Here is a 22231-nt window from a genome sequence, read left to right as displayed (position 1 = left end):
GCCAGCCTGAAAACAGCCCTCAGCCCCTCACCCAGACTGGCCAGGCACCCCAGTGGGGACCCCCACCCTGAAGGGTGTGTGACCAGCTGCAAACAACCATCATCCCCTCACCCAGCTGGCTAGGCACCCCAGTTGGGACCCCTACCCTGATCCAGGACACCCTTCAGGGCAAACCAGCCTGCCCCCACCCATGCACCAGGCCTCTATCCTATATAGTAAAAGGGTAATATGCCTCCCAGCACCGAGATCAGCGAGCCGCGAGGCCTCCTGGCACCGGGATCAGCGTGACAGGGGGCAGTGCCCAAACCCCCTGATCGCCCTGCGGCTCTGTGTGTGACAGGGGGTGGGGCCACAACCTCCCTATCCGCCCTGCTCTGTTCGTGACAGGGGACGGAGCCCCAACCCCCTGATCAGCTCTGCTCTGTGCCTGATAGGGGGGATCTCCCCAAACCCCTGATCGCCCTGTGGCTCTGTGTGTGACAGGCTGTGATGCCCCAACCCCTGATCGGCCCTGTTCTGTGAGTGACAGGGGGCAGCGCCCCAACCCCATGATTGGCCCTGCTCTGTGCATGACAGGGTCGGCCCCCCAACTCCCCAATCAGCCCTGCTCTGAGCCCGAGCAGGGGCTGCACCTAGGGATTGGGCCTGCCCTCTGCCACCCGGGAGCAGGCCTAAGCCAGCAGGGCGTTATCTCCCGAGGGGTCCCAGACTGCGAGAGGGCACAAGCCGGGCTGAGGGATCCCCCTTCCCCCCTGAGTGCACAAATTTTTGTGCACCGGGCCTCTAGTGATGTTATAAATATCCAAATGGCCCTTGGCAGAAAAATGGTTCCCCACCCCTGCTTTAGAGCTTGGGCTGAGAACTCGCTCCCTTTTCTCATTTAACCCTGTGATGGGTCTTGTTTTGTTTTGGAGGGTTTGTTTGGGTCTCACTCCTGATGGTCTCTTCTCTCTCTGGCAGAGCCTGGCTGAAGGAGAGGAGGACAAGCTGGTGCCCCTGCCTGCCTGCCTGCGTGCTGCTATGACTGACAAATTCACCCAGTTTGATGAGTACCAGCTGGCCAAGTACAACCCTCGGAAGCACCGGGCCAAGAGACGCCCCAACCGACCCCCCCGGCCTCCAGTCAGTCCCTATCTCAGCTCTGGTCATTCACAGCCCAGGTCCCTTTTCTCTGGAAAGGGAGGGACGAAGGAACATGCTGATCCAGGGGGATCCCACTCTAAGTGTCTGGCATGTTCCTATCACCAGGAACAAACAGTCTGAAAAATGCAGAGGAGCCGGGTAGAGCTCAGGAGGCAGAGAAGGCAGGGCCTGCCTCTTTCCTTGCTGGCTTCCTTTTGGATAGAGATGGGCCTTTGGGACTATTGAAATGGATCTCTCCAGGGACAACCTCCATTTCCCTTTTTGAAACCGCTTCTCCTGTCCCCACAGAAGACGGAGCGTCCATTTTCTGAGACACAGAAATATTTGCCAAAGTACCTTAGGTTTCTTAAAAATGAACAGGAGAAGGTGAGTGCCTTGTTCTGCATGAACAATCTTCTCAACTGATACTTAGAAATGGAATTCCATTTGGTTTAGAAATACAAATAGAGGGTGTGGTAGGCGCAGGCCAGTTTCCTACCTGGGGTATTCTCAGCTGTGATTATGGGATCAGGTTTTGAGAGCACTGGGAAAGGCAATTATTGATTTCAAAGAGGAAGGGAGAAGGAGACAGAGAGAAAACCATCAATCATGAGAGAGAATCATTGATCAGCTACCTCCTGTATCCCCCTACTGGCAATCGAGCCTGCAACCAAGGCATGTGCCCTTGGCTAGAATCAAACCTGGAACCCCTCAGTCTGCAGGTTGATGCTCTAGCCACTGAGCCAAACCAGCTAGGGCTTTTCCCCCATTTTTCCCCCCTCTAAAACTTGGTTTTAATATCTGTTTAGTTTCATTACAGTCTTTTTAAATTTGATTACTAATACTTGCTCAAAAGTAAAGCAATAAATTACAGAATTTTCCCCCCATTTCTTTAATGACAGGTGGCATGTCCAGCTGGATAGATGAGTTAAAGACATGAAATATTTACCTTCCATAGGAATTTTTAAAAACAAACCAAACCATTTTTTTTTAATTTGCATTAATGACAAATAAGTCGCTGCACTTAGTGGTTAAGAGCATACAATCTGAATTCTAACCTGGGTGTGAATCCCTCCACCACCAGCACTGCTGGCTACCTGACTTTGGCCAAATGATTTACCTTCTCTTGCCTCAGTTTCCTCAGATATAAAATGGGGATTATAATAGTACCTAGTTCATTGGGTTTTTGTGAGGATTAAATCAGTTATTGTATTTCCACTATTTCTAACAACACCTGGCCCTGAATAAATGTGAGCTACCACCACCATCATCATTGACAGAGATTATTAGGAAGATGTAAGAATTATAAGAAAACACATTCTCAGTCGGTCAGCTGATCTTTTCATCCTATTAATCCCAAACTTAGCTCTTCTTCCACCATGGAAGATTCTGTAAAGCAACTTCTTTCAGTTTTTTAACTCCTCACAGCATGCATTATTCTGGTGCCTCCTCCTGGTCCAAGTCTCAGTGATTTAAATAAGAGACCCTTTTCTCTTTCCTCCCTCGGAGAACAAGGTGTTCTCTGTTCATCCTACCTCCATCTTGCTGTTCACAAGCCAATCACTCCATTTTACCATTGATAGTTCAAGCTTGTGTAAATAAAACATGGCGATCCCCAAACACTGCTATATTATGCTTACCACAGGAGTTCTTGTTGATAGAGATTTTTACCCCTTATTCTTACTCTTTGCCCAAATCTCCTTTGGGGAAGAAATGAACTCCAAGGTATAGGATGGTCTTAGGTTCTGCTTTCTGAAGAAAGTGACCATGGTCATAGATTAAATGACCCCAGTGGGATTTGGGGATATTTCCACAGTTTGAGGAGTCCTACAATGCAGTGCCAGAAAGAAAGAAGCCACCAAGGTTCACCCTGAAGAAGTTGGTACAGCGACTGCACATCCAGGAGCCTGCCCAGCTCGTGCATGCCCTGCTAGGCTACAGGTGGGAAGATATACTCCGAATGTACATTCCATCTGGGAAACCCCCTGACTCTTCTATATCCATGGCCCCAATCCCTGTAGTTCTGACCACAGCAACATTAGTTTGGGCAGATGTGGCCTGTAAACATGACTGACTAGCTTGACTGGCTCACCTTTCCTTTCCTGAGTTATTTTCAGCTGGCTTTGAAATGATAAGCTTTTCCTCCCCCGTTTCAGATACCCCTCCAACCTGCAGGTCTTTTCTCGAAGTCACCTCCCCGGGCCATGGGATTCTGGCAGAGCTGGGAAGCGGATGAAGCTATCTCGGCCTGAGACCTGGGAGCGGGAGCTGAGCTTGCGGGGGAACAAAGCTTCCATCTGGGAGGAGCTCATTGGTACAGTAACCTTGACCATCACACATCCTCTTCTGCTCTTCCCGATTTATGCCTCTCCATTTTAGACTAGAGGATTTCCATGATATGATGCAGTTATTCTATTGCTTGGTAGTTGTGTCACTAAAAATTTATTGGACTTATACGGTCTGCCATTGACCACACCCAAGTGGACAGGGGTGCCTGCTTTGAATAACATTGCAATTGTAGATAGATGATTATTCCAGATGTGGTTAGGTCTTTATCAACACATGACAAAAGTGGTACCTTCTCCCTGATTTAACTTGTATCAATATCTGTGTAATTCATCCAAATAAGATAGAACTTTCTGGCACATGGCATAGTAGAATCTCCATAGAAATTCATATTTAGAACATGGAATTTTAGGTAATTTGCCCATATTGAGTTAAAAAATTTCAAATCAGGGAGGACCAAGTTACTCTCAATCTCCTCCTTCTGTTTTTTAATTTGTAACTATAGAAGGTTCTTTCTATTCCATTTTGTTTTCTTTTATTTCCTCTTTCATCTTTGACAATTTAAAGTCAACTTCCTTCCATTGAGAAATATCTAACCAGACCTTTTATCTGCTTGAGTTTTGTAGACTTTTCATTTTAGAGCTTGGAAGCCCAAGTTGGCTTTTACCTTATTTCTCTGTGGGCTGCTGTTTATAGATTATACTCAGGGAAGCCCGAATTGCTCAGCTGCTAGCACTCCTCTCACTTTGTGGTTGTCACTGATGGTCTATGCATCAGAATCACATGTTCACCACACACACACACATGCACGCACACACACACACACACACACACACACGTGGTAACCTCTTCCCCAGTATTGATTCAACTTTGGGTGGAGTAGAATAGAGAAGCCTGGATGGCAGCCAATATATGTAGATGACTCTTGTATGCATCATCTCCATCTCCTCTCTCTGCTTCTGAAAATCAAAACTGTGTCATTATTCTTGGTTGAGACAAATGCCCAGAGTCTAACCCACTGGACTCCAAATTTTTTTTTTATATATTGCAAAACAAATTTTGGGATACAACAGAATATGTGTATATACAGAGTGGGAAAAAGTAGGTTTATAGTTGTAAGTATGAAAAAGCTTATTCTTGTGTTATTATTTATTAATTATTGTATTATTTTCCATATGAACAGCTGTAAACCTACTTTTTCCCTACCCTGTATTTATAAAAATTTTGTACATATACTAATAAATTAATGTACTTTAAAAATATAGAAAATATAATTATTTTTGATATGAAAATAAATATAAGTAAATATATAAAATATTAAAATATATAAATAAGTATAAAATATAAGATAAAATGTAATTGGATATACAGACCCCTCTTTGGAGACCACTGGTTCATTAATTTACAAACAGTTTCTTTGGAATGAAACAGCAAATTTCTCAATCTATAGACTAAATACTCAGTTTATTTTCTAGAGTCATATATATGATATTGACTTAAGTTCTTATATCTAGAAGATCTTCCATACATAGCAACAGTTGAGAAAACATGACTTTACAAAAGATACAATAGTTCATCAGCTGTCACGCATCACTTATACTGTGTACACACCCTCCTCTTTCCGTTCTCCTGATGAAAGCTGCTGAGAAATGCAGACTAGCGCATGGGATGTGGGTTTGGGGCCGACAGACCTGCTCTCTAAAGTCGGGGCACCCAGGTGAAACAGGAAGTGACAGAGGTGAAATTTTGTTTCGTTGCAAGTCTTTTTCACTTATATGTAAATGAAAAATAGTGACTATTTAATCAGATTGTACAAGTTCCCCAGAAAACTTAAAAGGATCAAGAAGACTATTTGAAATAGGGGTTTACGTTCACTATCATGATGATGAACCTTATCTTAAGTGTATATTGTGCCTTGAAATATTAACTAATGATTGGACTACATCAGTGGTTCTCAACCTTCCTAATGCTGCGACCCTTTAATACAGTTCCTCATGTTGTGGTGACCCCCAACCATAAAATTATTTTTGTTGGTACTTCATAACTGTAATTTTGCTACTGTAAACGATATGTAATTATATATGTGTTTTCCAATGGTCTTAGGCGACCCCTGTGAAAGGGTCGTTTGACCCCCAAAGGGGTCGTGACCCACAGGTTGAGAACCGCTGGACTACATGAATATAATTTATTAATAAACAAACTTACACTGGGAAATTTTTCTTTAAGCCATCTAAAAAGTTTGTAATCATTACTCTTTTTTAAACAAAAATTATCTTTATTGTTGAAAATATTACGGATGTTTCCCTTTTTTCGCCATTGACCCCCTCCACCCTGAACTCCACCCCCAAGCCTTCACCACACTATTGTCTGTGTCCATAGGTTATGCATATATGCATATACATTCTTTGGTTAATCTCTCCCCACCCACCCACCCACCCTCGCCTTCCCTCTGAGATTCATCAGTCTGTTCCATGCTTCTGTGTGTCTGGATCTATTTTGTTCATCAGTTTATTTTGTTCACTAAGGAAATCACTACTTTTGATTAGAGAATATATTTTGCCAGTTGAGCCCAGTCTCAGGGCTGGAGCCACTAGACAAAGTGATAGCATAAGTTGTTTATTGAAACAGCTGTCCCATAAACAGTGTTGTATAAATTTTGCTCCAAACTTCAGGCCAACCGTGTTTGTTTGTTTGTTCTTTGTGGACCTTCAAAACATTTTGAGTAGGATAGATCATATGTTAATACCCCACTCACTCCATCCTGAATTTTCTACATCCTGTGAACTTCTTGTTCTGATTTCTGACCTCTCTCACTTACCCTTTGTCTCCTTTTCTCACCCCTGCCCGACCTTCCGACCTTCTGCAGACAATGGGAAGCTTCCCTTCATGGCCATGCTTCGGAACCTGTGCAACCTGCTGCGAGTGGGGATCAGTGCTCACCACCACGAGCTTGTACTGCAGAGACTCCAGCAAGCGGTATTTGTGAGGGGGAGGGAGCCGGGTGGTGGGTGTGGAGATGCTGTGGCAGTTTTGGGGACTGGGCTGTTCTTAGTGGCCGGGGAAGGTCATGGCCGCCAAGCTATTTCCATGTGGGCAGGTAAGAGGGTACAGATAGGTTGGGGGAGATAGGTCTGGGGGTTCATCACACCTTTGAGAAATTAGAGTATAAGAACTTTCCTTTGCCCTGGCTGGGTAGCTCAGTTGGTTAGAGCATTGTCCTGATATGCCAAGTTGAGGGTTTTGATTTCTGGTCAGGGCACATACAAGAAGCAACCAAAGAATGCATAAATATGTGGAAAAACAAATCAATGCTTCTCTCTCTCGTACTCACCCCCCCCTCTACAATCAATACATTAAAGAAAAAAGAACTTTCCTTTTTATTTTCTGATCTACCAGGAGGAAGCACTTCTGTGATTTAACTGACTTCAGAAGGAGTCTGATGTAAAACAAAGAGCTCCTTCTGTTACCTCCTCTCCTTTCTTTACCTCTTCTCATATTCTCACATAGACTTTCATTTTTCTTTAACCTTCTCCCCCTTTCTCTGTATCTTGTCTCTAATATTCATCTTGTCTTTCCTCACCTTCCCACAAATCTAGAGTGGTTATCTCAAGTTCCTGGTCTCTGAGGCCCCTAATGCCTCCCATACTCAGACCCTTCCCTTGCTTTCCAGAAGTCCGTGATCAGCAGTCGGCAGTTTCCGTTCAGATTTCTTAATGCCCATGATTCCATCAATGTCCTTGAGGCTCAACTAAAAAGTAAAGGTATTATCTGTCTTCTTCCAATTCCTGTTTGTCTCTCATGTCTGAGAATAGATGAGGCAGCAGCACTGGTGTTTTTCAGCCTCCTGCCTTCCAGTCTCAGGGTGTAGGGTGGGCAGAGGTCAGATGCTTGCCAGCCTCAAGGGTTGGGGTGCAGGACAAATATTGATGGGAAGACAAGCTGAGAGAATAGAAACTGCCTGACTCAGGTACTTACCTGTTGCCACACAGAATTGCCATTTCCTTCCAACACACAACTGATGAGGCGGATAATGACTAGACACTCAAGAAATGTCAAGAGGCAGGTCTATCAAAGGCAACTTCAAAACCTAAATCGTCGGAAACTTCGGGCAGCAATGATGATGCCTGTGTTTTATGAGCAACTCAAGAGGGAGCAGCTGAGAGTACACAGGACCAGGTAGGGGTGTGTGTGTGTGTTATGTGGAAGCAAAGGATGGGCAACAAAAGGTACCCTAACAAGGCTTGGGAGTCATCTGAGAACCTCAACTTTTATTCTCTAAAGACATGCTTGTCAGTCATCCCAATGGCTTAGTCTTTTCTGATTCCAATCGTCTCTTGCACAGCAAAACTTATCATTAACATTGTTCTATACAGATATCATGAAACAAAATCTATTCTTTGTGATTGTCTCATTGGTTTCTTTGGATTCTGTGAGTCTGTGTAGCATCTCCCTTTCTCTTTGTGGGTGCTAGGGTCTTTTCTGATTCTGCTCTGGTTCAGGTTTCTTTCTTTTTCTTCTCTGTGGCATCTGTTTTTATTTTTGTTTCTCTCTCTCTCTGTATTTTCTGACCATTTCACTTTTCTTTTGACACATATATTGTTATCATCAAGCAGGCTCAAACACAGACATGAAATCTGTCCTAAGTCCCAGCACCCTTTCCTTTCAGATGCTTCAACAGTATCTTCATTCATTTTCATTCAAGACAAAGGCAGGGATCATTTAACTTTCGATAGAACTTGGTGGCCAGGAACATCCTGAATCAGTGACCAGTGGTTGAACACGGTTCATTAAGAATGAAGCCTAGCGTACAGTCCAAACAGTATACCTTTGCTGCCATTAAGGTAGCCACTAGCCACATGTGGCTTTTGAGCACTTGAAATGTGGCTTGTCGGAACTGAGATGTGCTGGATTTTGAGGATGGTATGAAAAAAGGATGTAAAATATCTCATTCATAATTTTTCTTCTGCATATCTCCCACTGGGGATGTGCCCGCAACCCAGGCACATGCCCCTGATCGGAATCGAACCTGGGACCTTTCAGTCTGCAGGCCGATGCTCTATCCACTGAGCCAAACCGGTTTCAGTGAAATGAAAATATTTTAATTTAATTAATTGTAATTTAATTTTATTGGATAGTACTGTTAGGAACTACTGAATTCTATAGATTTAAAAATTATTATGAAAAAATTTAAACATCTACACAAGTAATGAGAATAGTATAATGGGTTCTATAGAACTGTTAGTCATAGTCAGTGATTATCTACATTTTACCACACTTCCTTTCCTGACCCCTCTCTTCTTTTTCTTTTTCCTATTTTTGAAGATAATTTTAAAAACAAATGCCAAATAATATGATGCATTTTATTTCACCCCTCTGTACTTCTTATGTAAAGTGAAAAAAATTCCTTGGTATTATCATTTATTATCTAATCCATATTAAAAATTTTCACTTGTCTCAAAAATATTTTATAGTTTTATTCAAATCAGGATCCAAACAAGGCATACACATTACATTTGGTTATTAAGTCTCTTAAATCTCTTTTAATTGTTTTCATGTCATGACTTGCTGTAGAAACCAGGTTCAGGGGCCCCACAGAATGTCCCACATTCTAGATTTTTCTACTTCCTCGTGATGTCATCTAGCTTGTTCTTCTATTGCATGCACCCTGGCCATTAACTCCAAAGGCTTGAATAATTCAGATTTAACTTTTTTTTCTTATAAGAATATTTCATAGGTGATTCTTTGTACACTATAAGACAATTGCACTTAAAAAAAAAAAAAGAAAAAGAAAAAGTCCTGGCCAGTATGGCTCAGTTGGTTGAGGGTTATTCCATGCACCAAGAGGTCCCAGTTTGATTCCTGGTCAGGGCACATGCCCAGGTTGCAGGCTCGATCCCCAGTAGGGGTGTTCAGGAGGCAACTGATCAATGTTTCTCTCTTTCTCTCCCTCTCCCTTTCTGTCTCTCTGAAATCAGTAAGAAAAATTTTTTTTAAGTGAAAATAAAGCCTATCAAACTTTTTTTGCTTCCTAATAGGATAGAGGATCTGGATGCACAAAAAGTGTGGTGGCCCCAGTCATAGTGATGCTAAGATGCTAAGATTGGTCAGTGCTCTTAGGTGATGGTAGCCTGATCTCTCCACTATACAGTTAATGGTTCATCCATTGATGATCTTTGCCTGAACCAATTGTTTCATTAGCAGTTGCAGATGGAGGTTTTCTGTCATTCCTCATATTTATTAGTTGCAATGCTAAAAAGAACCTGTCTCATCAACTGAAGGTATTTAGTTACCCTGTAATAGTGATTGTATTGGAAAGGTGGAATGCATGCTCAATCTTCCCTCTTTAACTGCCAGTTTGCAGAGTAAGGAAGTAGTGTTTGTTCTTTAAAACACAATAAAAAATATGTAGCAGTTAAATCTTGCCTTATGAAGCAAGTATGGATTGATGTGTTAAGCGTGGCAAGTGATTTCAGACAATGGGTCTGCTGATGACTTCTCTCCCGCCACGAGACTGGATTAGGAGAGTCCTATAGAATTCGAGCAAAGGGAAGCTCTGTCCCTGTCTTCTCTACTGGCGATGGAGGCAGGCTCTGGAAGGTGGGGGGTGGTGAAAACTCAACACCTAAGTGGCCAGTTCTCGTCTTCCCATCTGCCTTAAAGTGACAAACGGAGAAGCTCCTGAGTCCTTGTGTCTGTGCCTTTCCTGCCTGCAGACAGTGGAAATATGACAGGGAGATGCTGGCTCGATATCGGCAGGCCCTAGAGACAGCTGTGAACCTCTCCGTGAAGCACAGCCTGCCCCCGCTGCCAGGCCGCACCCTCCTGGTCTACCTGACAGATGCTGATGCAGACAAGATATGTCCCAAGAGCAACCCAGAAGGGGTAAACAAATTTAAAAATGGGAGGTTGATGGGATGCTGGGGCTCCCGAGAGGTATCCTGTGTGCAGACCTGGTTCTCACAAGCAAGCATGCATAAGCAAGCAAGCAACTGAAAGAAATGACTTGCATTTCCTTCCCAGTGTCAGACATTGGTCCCTAGGGACAATTCCTAGAATGTGATCTCAAGCCTGTTCATGGATTATAATACTAACATTTCACAATTAGCTGGTACATAATCTTTTCTAAATTTCTGCCACCAAGATATTCACTTTTACCCCCCTTCATCCGAGTACTGATTCTGGGCAGGGATCCTGGCCTCTCTCCACTCTCTTCCTGGGCAGCTCTTCCTGAGGGCTGCTGAAGGTCCCCTCCTAACCTGGGGATTTGTGGAGGTGTTTGGCCTTCAGGGCTGGATAGATGAGTAGGTTTAAAAGTAGGAGAGCCTTATTTCACCCTGACGCTTGTCCCATCAGCCCCCCTTGAACTATGTGTTGCTGTTGATGGGCATGATGATTGCGCGGGCGGAGCACGCGGATCTCCTGCTGTGCGGAAAAGGTGCTCTGAAGCCTGCAGTGATTAAGGCAGAAGATGGCATCCTGAAGACTGCCCTCGAACTCCAGGCTCAAGTCCAGGTCAGCCACCCACCCCTGCCCTGCAGAAATATGTGAATGGCCACAGGCCTGGGAACAGCCTGCAAAGTCGAGAAAGGCTTGTACATGCAGTTCGCAAGATTTCCCAAGCAGACTATGGTGTTTGTTGCTTACTGATCAGCTCCCAGGCAACCACATAACATGAGCCTTTTTCCTCCAGGAGTTAGATGGAAACTATGAATGGTCCCTGCATACTTTGGGGAAATACCTGCTGTCTCTGGCTGCGCAGAGGGTTCCTGTGAGTACTACCCAGTCTCTGAGAAACCTCCCCCTCCCCCTCATTTTCCTCCATAACTGATGTATCTCACTCCTCAAAGCTACCTTTCAAACTAAGTGCAGTATCCAGATCAGCTCCCTGCTGGCTGCAACTCCCTAACCAGTGGTATGCTGGTAATATATAGCAACCTGCAATCTGGGAAAATAAGTCTTGGTTAGTAGCATTTGCTAATTTCCATGGTGTAAATTCTCCTTCCATGGCTGATTTCAAGATATCAGTGAACTCAGAGTTGGGAAGACATGGTAAGTATCACACTATTGTGTAATTTTCCACAATACAGATAAAGTACATGTAAGTAAGATCAAGACTACATAACGGTAAGATGTAATACAATAATTAGGAAGTGATATGTTTTTATGTATTACCTTTGTTTTTAATATAATTTACTTAATTGTAAGTTCATACAATTGAATATTTAATAATGGCCATGTTTCACAACTGGCTCACAAAATTCCTAAATATTTGGCAATCAGCTCTTGGGACCTGACTGAGCCAGCTACCCACACCACTGCCCCTACCCAGCCTCCTCTTTGATGCCCCTCCAGGTCAGGGTGCAATGGCTACCTGGTCCTAAGTGATCTCAGGAGAAGCAGTTTTCTTTTGTGCTCAGAATTCTCCTAATTCCCCTTGTGCTCAGAGATCTCTTGATGTCCTTAGCTCTTTGGCCCATCTTCCGTTCCTTTGTTCCCTGGTCTCAGCCCCTCCCCTTTTATCTTACAGGTAGACAGGGTCATTGTCTTTGGCCAAGCTATGAATGAGAAACTGATAAATAAGGCCAAACAGCTTTTCTGGCAGCATGTGAATTCCAAGTGCCTCTTTGTTGGCGTTCTCCTAAGAAGGACATCTGACACGTAAGGGTGCTCATTCTCATTGCCCAGCGTCAGAAGATAGTGATCCATATTTAATCTCTACTCTAATAAGTGCGGGACCCTCCCACTCGCCAGACCCTCCCCAGCTCTTCCTCTTATGTCTGTTGACTTCAGGTGCAAGAAACTTCTCTGAAGTATTCAGCCTAGCTCATACCCCTTTGTGAGGGGCCACCCTGGCACCAGCCTAGCACGTTACCCCATTAAAAGTGCAGAGGTGGGGTGTCTATCTTAGAACATTGGGAGGGGTAGTGATTATGCTCCTGGCACTGTTTCTGACAGGTAGTGGCTTCTTCTTCCTTTGTCAGGTTACGAGATTTGAATCCCAATGACGTGACACTCTCAGGCTGCACTGACGGGATACTGAAGTGAGTACAGGCTGGGCACTAAAGGGGTTGGGAGTTTGTTAGAGCATTTTTCAGAGAGATCTGTGGTCTCTACTCCATTTACTTCTTTTTTCAAGGAAGATAATAGTGTTTTCCTCCTTTACAGCTCTCTAGGCATAGCAGCAACACTTTCTGTCTTACTGCTCCACCATTATCAAATCCTCTGCTTCCACCTCATGGTACAACATGACTGTTCCAGCTCCAGCCATCGTTTTTGTATTACATCTAGTAGGAACAGGGGACATAGGAGATTGTACTGTTTGCTTTTAAGTGAACAACTCAAGAGTTGGTCAGATTGCTTCTATTTGTTCCATTCTTGATCCAGAGGAAAGCCAATGCTAAAGTTAGTTATTTATGCCAAATTTATAGAAATTTTTTTCTCCATGCATAGCCTTTGCTTTTAAGTGAACAACTCAAGAGTTGGTCAAATTACTTCTATTTGTTCCATTCTTGATCCAGACGAAGCCAATGCTAAAGTTAGTTATTTATGCCAAGTTTATAGAAATCTTTTTACTTTTTTTCTCCATGCATAGCCACCTTATTTACATGTTTTCTTCCCTGCTTTAATTGATCTGCAACCCTGGCATGTGCCCTTGACTGGAATCGAACCTGGGACCCCTCAATCTGCAGGCCAACGCTCTATCCACTGAGAAAAACCAACCTCTTCCCTGCCTTTTTCTTTGGATGCCATCCATTGCCCCAACTCCTATTAGCAAGCCTCATGCAATTCCTCCTTCTTCAGGGAGCTCTTAAGGCTGGTAGAGCTGATCAAGCCCAGACTGAGATGGCCGTCATCTTTCTACCTTCGCCCAGCCCAGTTTCCCCTGGCCCTACAGAAAACCTATGATAATCATGCATGACAGGGCCCAGAACTAGGTTTTTCTCTTTTCCTTCATTCCTGTGGATCCACACCCTCATTTATTTTAAGCCTAAAATCACTGCTTATGGTCCTCTTCTTAAGGAGCTCCCGTTAACTGGGGGACCTAACCTAGCCATGTCTTTGTCCCTTGCCCCCTTATAAGAAAACCTTGCTGATTCTGACTGTGGTATTCTGCTCTCATTTTTTTGGTCACTGTTTGTTTCAGGTTCATTGCAGAGCGTGGGGCCTCCCGTCTTCTAGAACATGTGGGCCAAATGGACAAAATATTCAAGATTCCACCTCCCCCAGGAAAGGCAGGAGCCCTAGATATCCGGCCACTGGAAGAGAATACTCCAAGCCCCTTGGCTCCTATTTCCCAGCCTGGGTCAGTCTGTGTTTCCATGCTTTTGTGAGTTGGGAGGGCTGCTTTCTAACCTGAAGAATCTCAGAGGACTGACATTCTGACTGTTAAGATGCTCTTGCTCTATTCACTGAGATGTGCTTCTGCTTTCCCAGGCAGGGGTTTCTCCAACACAGGGAACTGTCAGACTGTGAGCATGTCCCTTTCTCTAGTGGAGAAAGGGGCTCAGAATGTGAGGCAGGCAGCATGCAGCCAGGGCTCAGGCAGAGGGCTTAGGAACACAGGCTCTAGCTTTCTCATCCCGACTTTGCCAAAAAGTAGCTTGGATCTTGGGCTAGTTGCTTCAGTTTTTGAGCTTTAGTTTCTTGCTCAGTAAATTGGAGATAAAGATTGTGCTTACCTCAAGTGTTGTCCTGAGCTTTCCCTAGGCAGACAGTAAGTGCATAATAATTATTATTTGACAGAGGAGGGGTGCTTGAAAAATGGCAAGTGGGATTTAATTTCCAGGGCTCTGCAGCAGGGCTACCAGCAGCTTATTTTCTGGAGGCCCTCTGGACACCCCCTGCTGTCTGTCGTAGCTGGCTCGTGCTCTGTGCAGAAGGGTGATCACAGCCACGTGGGGAATTGGGTTGTGGGGCTGATCCCTAGATCGAGCCCAACCCTCAGCTTACATGCCCTCTGCCTACCCCCAGATGGCGCAGCGTCCGGATTTTCATTTCCTCTACTTTCCGGGACATGCACGGGGAGCGCGACCTGCTGCTGAGGTCTGTGCTACCAGCATTGCAGGCCCGAGCGGCCCCTCACCACATTAGCCTTCACGCCATCGACCTGCGCTGGGGCATCACCGAGGAGGAGACCCGTAGGAACAGGTGTGGGGACCACAGAGGAGAGGGGTGGGGTGAGGGACATATGGTGGGCAGGCTTGGGGCTGCAAGGATGCCCGAGGGCTGAGAGTAGTGGGTGGCTCCTCGGATGCTAATGAACAGCCTGCCTTCCACCGCTCAGTTGTGAGCCATGGCCCCGTCTCCACATTTGTGCCTGCGTTCCCTGATATGATGCCCATAACTGTGCCTGCAGACAACTGGAGGTGTGCCTCGGGGAGGTGGAGAATTCGCAGCTGTTTGTGGGGATTCTGGGCTCCCGCTATGGCTACGTTCCCCCCACCTACAACCTTCCTGACCATCCTCACTTCCGCTGGGTAAGGCAGACCAGGTTGGAGCAGGGCCTGGGGAGGAAGCAAAGGTTAGGACAGGCGTGGGGAGCCATGGCTTGTCAAGAACCCTGGGACTATGCTCAGGCAGGTTCTTGAGACTTGAAGTGAAACACAGGCAGAAGGTTCTGTGAGCTGCCAAGACCTAGATGAGGTAGTTCCTTTGAGAAGTACCTCTGGGTTGTCTGTGGGACACAAAATTAAGAGGGCAGGTCTGTTTAGGTGTTGCCATCGGTTGGATCTGGGTGCTGATCTCCCTTCAGCCTTTATATGGTTTTGTGGGAAGTAGCTTATTCTAATCTGGCCTCAATTTCCCCATATACTAAAGAAAAACAGTGACATCCACATTGCAGGCTTATATGAGAATTAGCAGTCTATAAACAATACTCAATATAGGATTTAAATATTAGCTGTTAGTTATATTTTACTGGCTTGTGTCTGGAGGGAGGGAGGCAGGAACATTCCTGAGATGACAGATCGCAAGGGAGGGCTAGTGTGATATTGAACTGGGCCTGCCTGTCCTCTGCCCTCTCCCTCAGGCCCAGCAGTACCCTTCCGGTCGCTCTGTGACCGAGATGGAGGTGATGCAGTTCCTGGACCGGGGTCTCCGTCAGCAGCCCTCCGCCCAAGCACTTATCTACTTCCGGGATTCCAGCTTCCTCGGGTACCTTCTCTGGCCTCCAGGCCTCGGTCTCCACAGAAGGCCAGACAGGCTCCGTGGCCATGTCTTTTTCCCCATAGTCAGAGTAGAGGAAGGGGAGCTAGTGGAGGGAAACGGCTTGGAGGGCTGCCTTTGCAGCACCAGATCAGCCTGGGCGCTGAAGTAGGGATTGCTCCCCTTGAGGAGTTTCAGGGAACCACAGCCAGGTCTGATGGGGGGGGTAAAATTTTATTCTCTTCCTCCTTCTGTCCCCAGTAGCCCACTCTTGGGTTTCTTTGGTGGTCAGCTCTGTGCCAGATGCCTGGAAACCTGACTTTACTCCTGAGTCTGAAGAGGCTGTACATCGGATCTCAGAGCTGGAGAGCTACCTGAATAAACAGAAAGGGGTTACCTGTCACAGGTGAGCTGGGGAAGGTGGGGAATCCCTGCACAGGGAGATGTGGTGAGGGGATCCAGCTCTGCTGTAACACTGCTTGTGCTTGCTTTGCCCACAGATACCCCTGTGAGTGGGGGGGCGTGGCAGCCGGCCTGCCCTATGTTGGGGGGCTGGAGGAGTTTGGGCAGTTGGTTCTGCAGGATGTATGGAGTATGATCCAGAAGCTTTACCTACAGGTCAGCAGGAGCACTGGGGGCCAAGTGGTCTAGCTACTCCTGGGTGGGAAGTCGCTTTGTGGGAGCTCTGTGAGTCTTCGGCTTGGGGTCCTGAGGAGCATGGAAACATAGTCACTGCCCCTTGTGCCCTCAGCCTGGGGCCCAGCTGGAGCAGCCGGTGTCCATCCCAGATGATGACATGGTCCAGGCCACCTTTCAGCAGCTGCAGAGCCCACCGAGTTCTGCCCGACCTCGCCTCCTCCAGGACACAGTGCAGCAGCTGCTGCTGCACCGAGGGAGGCTGAGCCTGGTGACCGGGCAGTCAGGACAGGGCAAGACCGCTTTCCTGGTAGAGTCTCAGACCTGGGCAGGGGGAAGGGCGGGCCATGTGGGCTGAGGAGGGTTGAGGAGGTGGGAGTTTGTGCATGTAAAATGTGACCATGTTTTCTGTTCCCTCCTCATACAGGCATCCCTTGTGTCAGCCTTGCAGGCTCCTGGTGGGGCCAAGGTGGCTCCCTTAGTCTTCTTCCACTTCTCAGGAGCTCGCCCTGACCAGGGTCTTGCCCTCACCCTGCTTAGACGCCTCTGTGCCTATCTGCATAGGCAACTGCAAGAGCCGAGTGCCCTGCCCAGTACTTACCGGTGTGTATCTTCCCCATTAACTCTGCCTCGCTGATGCCACATGCTGTCACCCCTGATTCTCCCTCTCTGCTGACCCCGGTTCTGCCCCTACACGTCCAGGGGCCTGGTGTGGGAGCTGCAGCAGAGGCTGCTGCCCGAGTCAGCTAAGTCCCTGCAATCTGGCCAGAGCCTGGTGCTGATCGTCGATGGGGCTGACAGGTTGGTGGACCAGCATGGGCAGCTGATCTCAGACTGGATCCCAAAGACCCTTCCCCGGGTGAGTATGAGGAGGAGGTGGGGGTGGGATGCAGCAGGGAGGAAAGGGGCCTCTCCAACTCTATTCTCTTTCCCCTCTACCACCATCCTCTTTGCCCAAATTTTACAGTGGGTGCACCTGGTGCTGAGTGTGTCTAGTGACTCGAGCCTGGGGGAGACCCTGGAACAGAGCCAAGGTGCCCATGTGGTGGCCCTAGGGCCTCTGGATCCCTCTGCACGGGCCCGGCTGGTGAGAGAGGAGCTGGCTCCGTACGGGAAACGGCTGGACGAGTCGCCTTTTAACAACCAGGTTTGATTGAGGGCTGGTGGGTGTGTGGGGTGAAGCTGGGAGCTGTGAGGACCAGGGTGCTGAGGCAGCCAGCTACCCCCCACAGACCAGCTGCTTCTTCATTTTCTCAGGAACTCTGTGCCAGAGGAAGTTGTTAATAAGATAACTCATTCCCCAGCCTTTCCCCTGGCGAATGGCCTCGCCAGGCCCATCAGTGAGGGGAGGAGTGAAGCTGTGGTTATTGAGTGGGGTGACAGGGGAGTCCCAGAAAAGGGCTTGGCTGGGCAGAGCAGCATAGGGAAGGGATGACTGTGCCCGAGGTGATGCCATCCGTGGATCTTTCCGCTGCTGGGGATTCTCAGAGGAGGGGCTGCTTTGCAGTGGGCTTTGTGCTGGACTGGAGAGCAGGGGCCGGAGGGCTGGCTGTGGGCCGGCTCTCTGGTACCCATGTTGAGTCTTCTGAGTCTCATCAGATGCGGCTGCTGCTGGTGAAGCGGGGGTCAGCCCTGCCTCTCTACCTGCGCTTGGTCACCGATCACCTGAGGCTCTTCACAATCTATGAGCAGGTTGGTTGAGCATAGAAACCCTCATTCCTCATCTTCTTAAGTCCTAGTCCCACCTCCCCGTCTCCATTCAGCTTCTTTCATTCCCATCCCTCGCCTTCTCCCAGCCTCGTCTGTTGCCATCTTTGATCAACCCCAACCCTGCTTTTTTTGATCACCTTGCCCCCAACCCTGCGTTTCTTCCACCTGATTTTCTTTCCTTTTCATCCCTTTCCATGGTTTCTCCTGCTGCCCCCTCCCCTCCCTACAGCCAAAGCTGCCTCTCCTCTCCCCCCACCGGCTGAAGCCTGTCTCTTCCTCTCCCAGGTGTCTGAGAGACTTCGGACCCTGCCGGCCACTGTCCCCCTGCTGCTGCAGCATATCCTGGGCACCCTGGAGAAAGAGCATGGCCCTAACATACTTTCCCAAGCCTTGGCCACCCTGGGGGTCACACGTAGCGGTCAGTGCTTGGGGTGGATTGGGAGGCTGAGGGCTCAGAGGTTGGATGACCTTGGTTGAACTGGGGTCTTCTCAAGCAGTGAAAGGAGGGGCTAGGTATCCTGGGATGGGGACACTGAGGTTTGGTGGGTGCCTCAGAGAGCTGGCCTTTTCAGGTCTCACTGTGGACCAGCTGCACGGAGTGCTGAGTGCATGGAAGGTTCTTCCCAGAGGGACCAAGACCTGGGAAGACGCGGTGGCTGCTGGGAACAGTGGGGACCCCTACCCTATGGGGCCATTTGCCTACCTCGTCCAGAGTCTGCGCAGGTAAGCTGCACGCATCTGACCTCCTGTGTCTTCCCGTCTTTGCACCAGGGCCCCATGTGGCCTCTTCTTCACCCTACCCTTCCTCTGCATAGCCACTGACACCTGTCTCCCAGGCCCTGAATGGCTGCCACTTAACTTCCCACTATTTGAGGTGGGATGGGAGCCCACAGCTGTGCCAGGATGCTCACTGACAGGCCTCCCTCTCTTTTTCCTTCTCTCCCGCACACGAGGACAGTTTGCTAGGGGAGGGCCCCCTGGAGCGGCCTGGTGCCCGGCTCTGCCTCCCTGCTGGGCCTCTGAGGACAGTAGCTAAAGGTCGATATGGGAAGAGGCTGGAGCTGGAGAGCACAGCGCACGTCCTCATAGCAGGTAACTAATTAGTCCGGGGCACTGAGTGTGGGTCGTTGGCCCCAAGGCTAGGACCACCCACTGCCGCTCCCCAGCACCTCCGTGGGTGGGTGGCTTGCTGTAGCCTGAGGGATGCGATCTCTGGAGAGGCGCCAGGGCTGAATCATCTGTGTCCTTCCTCTGACCTCCAGCTCAGCTCTGGAAGACCTGCGACCCTGATGCCTCAGACACCTTCCGCACTTGCCCCCCTGAGGCTCTGGGAGACCTGCCTTACCACCTGGTTAGTCCCCACATCCCACAGGCGCCTTCTCCCAAGCACCAACTTTAACAGCTCCGAGACCCCTCTCTCCTTTGACCACCTCTATCACCACTGCCATTACCCCTTCGAACTCCCTCTGTTTTTCTCCTTTTGGTTTTCCTGCCCTCCTCTTTCAGGTCCTTGGTCCCAGATCCCAAGTCTAGGTCCCAGCTGCTCAGGCAGGCCCAATACCCCCTCACCACCCTCTTAAAAGGCCCTAACGAATCCACTCTGGTCCCCTCAGCTCCAGAGCGGGAACCGCGGCCTTCTCGCAAAGTTCCTCACCAGTCTCCATGTGGTGGCTGCACACCTGGAACTGGGTCTGCTCCCTCGGCTTCTGGAAGCCCATGCCCTCTACGGTGAGATGGGTCACCGGTGGCTTCTTCTTTGAGAGATGGGGCTCCTGGGTGTGTTCATGGGGGGCCTACTCAGAGGGAGGTGTCATGGAAAGAACAGTCTAATTTCCATTCCAAGTGGGAAATGCCAAGAGGATGAGCTAGTGAGTCTCTGGAGACCTTTCGCCTAGATCTCTTAGATTAGAGGTTCTCAAACTTCACTTAGTGGGGATGCAACTATCTAGGAAACGTGTTCAAAATGAAGAGCTCTGGTCCACAGATTCTGGTTGCCAAGGTCTGGAATGGGGCCAGAGATGTGTACTTTTAACAGATGTTCCTGATGTGGGGCCAGAGGGCCACACTTTGAGACTTACCATTTTAGATACATGTTTTGGTGCTGGGGCCCATGGGGATCCAGGCTGGCTCCCCAATCTGCATCTCTTCCATAGCTTCCTCAGTTCCTGAAGAGGAACAGCAGCTTCCTGAGGCTGACACTGCTGCATTTCACACCTTCCTGAAGCAGCAGGCTCCAGTCCTCAGTCAGTACCCCCTGCTCCTGCCTCAGCAGGCAGCCAACCAGCCTCTAGACTCGCCTCTTTGTCGCCAGGCCCCCCAGCTCTCCCAGCGATGGCACCTCCAGCGCATGCTAAAATGGCTTAATAAACCCCACACCTTGGGGGGCCAGGAAAGGTAAACTTAATCCCAGACTCTGGCAAGCCCACCAAAGAGCAATCTGCAGCCTTTCTGAAACTGGACAACAAAGGAGAGATCAGCCAGAGTCACCATTGGAGAGGGGAATCCAGGCATAGAAATGCAGAAATGAATTCCTGTTTGCTTCCTTCCCCTCATTCCTCATTTCCTCCCTTTCTTCCTGATCTTTCTCTAGGTCCAGCCTGTCCCTGACAGTTTCCTCATCCCCCACAGCGGTGGCCTTCTCCCCCAGTGGGCAAAGAGCTGCCGTGGGCACTGCTAGTGGGACAGTTTACCTATTGGACCTGAGAACCTGGCAGGTATGACACTCAAGATGGGGCAGTTTACCTTCAGAAACGCCTCACAAACTGCCCTGAGACCCTAGATAGGCCAAGCCCACCTGCCTGCCACCCTGTTTGATTCAGCAACTTTACTTCCCTCACATCAGATCAAAAGGGCTTGGGCAAAAATCAATCACACAGCAAATATTTGCCATACTAGAGGCCCAATGCATGAAGATTCATGCAAGAATGGGCCTTCCTTCTCCTGGCTGCCAGCACCGCCTTTGCTCTGGCCTGGAGCTGCCTTTCTGCCTTCGCTCTGCCTGGAGCCGCCTTTCCGCCTTCCCATGCTGCCTAGAGGCCCAGAGTGGCACCGAACACCTGCAAGCATCCCACCCCACCCCGGGCTGCTCAGCACCTGTGTATGCAAATTAACCCGCCATCTTTGTTGGGTTAATTTGCATACTCACTCCTGATTGTCTGGTGGGCATTGTGGGGTGCAGTCAATTTGCATCTCTCTCTTTTATTAGTGTAGATACCTTCCGTTCAAGGCACTGTTATAAGCATTGCAAGGAACTCAGGGCTTAGGACATTGTCTTTGCCTGCCAAATAGTTAGTTTGGTTGAAAGGTGACAGCACGTAAAGAGGAACCAAAACATAGCCGTGTTTCATAGATCACAGCTAAGTTGTACAGTGACCATAGGATATTGGACAGAGAAGAGCAGGCCTTCAGGGTTGGCTGAGGAGCCTTAGCAAAGACATGGGAAGAAGGTGTCCTGTAGATTTCGGGAATAGTTTCAGTAGAGGGTGCTTAAAGGCTGGAGAGATGGGTCTCTCATCTTCCTACCCATATCATACCTCCCATATGTCTGCATACAAGTCACCCATTCCTCACCCAGACCCATCAAAGTATTCTCTGATTAGGGATACGTATGGAAGTTGGAGTGGGGAACAAGGTGTGACCCCACTTAGATTACCAGGCTCTAGTTGGACCTGAGCTTGGCCTTGGTCTGGAGTGGGGCCCAAAGCTTTGTACTTTTAGCAGGTGTTCCAGATGTGGGGCCAGAGAGCCACACGTGGAGGCTTATGTAGAGAATGTAGAGAGCGAGGGATTCCAGCCCTTCTTGCCATGATCTCCTTTTTGCTTGGGGCTTGGAGTGGCTGGATATGGGGGTGGGGGGGTTTCAAGAAAGTGTCTGAGTGTGCTTTCCCTGCTCACTCTCACAGGAGGAGAAGTCTCTGGTAAGCGGCTGTGATGGGGTCTCCTCTTGTTTGTTCCTCTCGGACAATTCCCTCTTTCTTACTGCCTTTGACGGGCTCCTGGAGCTCTGGGACCTGCAGCATGGTTGTCGGTAAGGGCTCTCCCATCTCTCGGAGTGGGGGCCTTCCCTGTTTGTGGGAAGCCCAGGGAGGGGGAATGAGGAGAAGCCTGTGGTCAGATGGCCCTGGGGCCTGACTCTGTCTCCCTGGGGTAGGGTGCTGCAGACCAAGGCTCACCAGTACCAAATCACCAGCTGTTGCCTGAGCCCGGACCGCCGGCTACTGGCCACTGTGTGCCTAGGGGGGTGCCTAAAGGTAATGCCTGGGCTCTGTGGCAGTCAGAGTTGCCCTAAGTGCTGCGTCAGCCTGGGAGGTTGCTCTGTCAGTATGGCAGGGGC

General features: G+C 48.5%; 1 protein-coding gene across 1 annotated transcript in view; it reads left to right on the top strand.

The window, feature by feature from the left end:
• TEP1 (telomerase associated protein 1) overlaps positions 1-22231 on the top strand; it is a 34827-nt gene that overhangs the window by 3882 nt on the left and 8714 nt on the right. The window contains exons 5-36 of the mRNA XM_006756754.2: positions 961-1122; positions 1432-1509; positions 2939-3063; positions 3279-3436; positions 6275-6384; positions 7079-7169; positions 7398-7584; positions 10122-10290; positions 10762-10920; positions 11099-11176; positions 11936-12066; positions 12390-12449; positions 13553-13711; positions 14380-14556; positions 14765-14885; positions 15437-15561; positions 15845-15958; positions 16053-16170; positions 16304-16498; positions 16616-16791; positions 16891-17047; positions 17156-17335; positions 17788-17880; positions 18184-18316; positions 18471-18621; positions 18857-18990; positions 19161-19249; positions 19512-19626; positions 20052-20292; positions 20489-20612; positions 21801-21925; positions 22049-22148. Coding sequence (XP_006756817.1) covers positions 961-1122; positions 1432-1509; positions 2939-3063; positions 3279-3436; positions 6275-6384; positions 7079-7169; positions 7398-7584; positions 10122-10290; positions 10762-10920; positions 11099-11176; positions 11936-12066; positions 12390-12449; positions 13553-13711; positions 14380-14556; positions 14765-14885; positions 15437-15561; positions 15845-15958; positions 16053-16170; positions 16304-16498; positions 16616-16791; positions 16891-17047; positions 17156-17335; positions 17788-17880; positions 18184-18316; positions 18471-18621; positions 18857-18990; positions 19161-19249; positions 19512-19626; positions 20052-20292; positions 20489-20612; positions 21801-21925; positions 22049-22148 — 4335 coding nt within the window. The remainder of the gene's footprint in view (positions 1-960; positions 1123-1431; positions 1510-2938; positions 3064-3278; positions 3437-6274; positions 6385-7078; positions 7170-7397; positions 7585-10121; positions 10291-10761; positions 10921-11098; positions 11177-11935; positions 12067-12389; positions 12450-13552; positions 13712-14379; positions 14557-14764; positions 14886-15436; positions 15562-15844; positions 15959-16052; positions 16171-16303; positions 16499-16615; positions 16792-16890; positions 17048-17155; positions 17336-17787; positions 17881-18183; positions 18317-18470; positions 18622-18856; positions 18991-19160; positions 19250-19511; positions 19627-20051; positions 20293-20488; positions 20613-21800; positions 21926-22048; positions 22149-22231) is intronic.

Source organism: Myotis davidii, unplaced genomic scaffold, assembly GCF_000327345.1.
Source record: "Myotis davidii unplaced genomic scaffold, ASM32734v1 scaffold594, whole genome shotgun sequence".
Lineage (NCBI taxonomy): Eukaryota > Metazoa > Chordata > Mammalia > Chiroptera > Vespertilionidae > Myotis > Myotis davidii.
The sequence above is the reverse complement of the archived record's forward strand: the minus strand, read 5'-3'. Positions and strand labels throughout refer to the sequence as shown.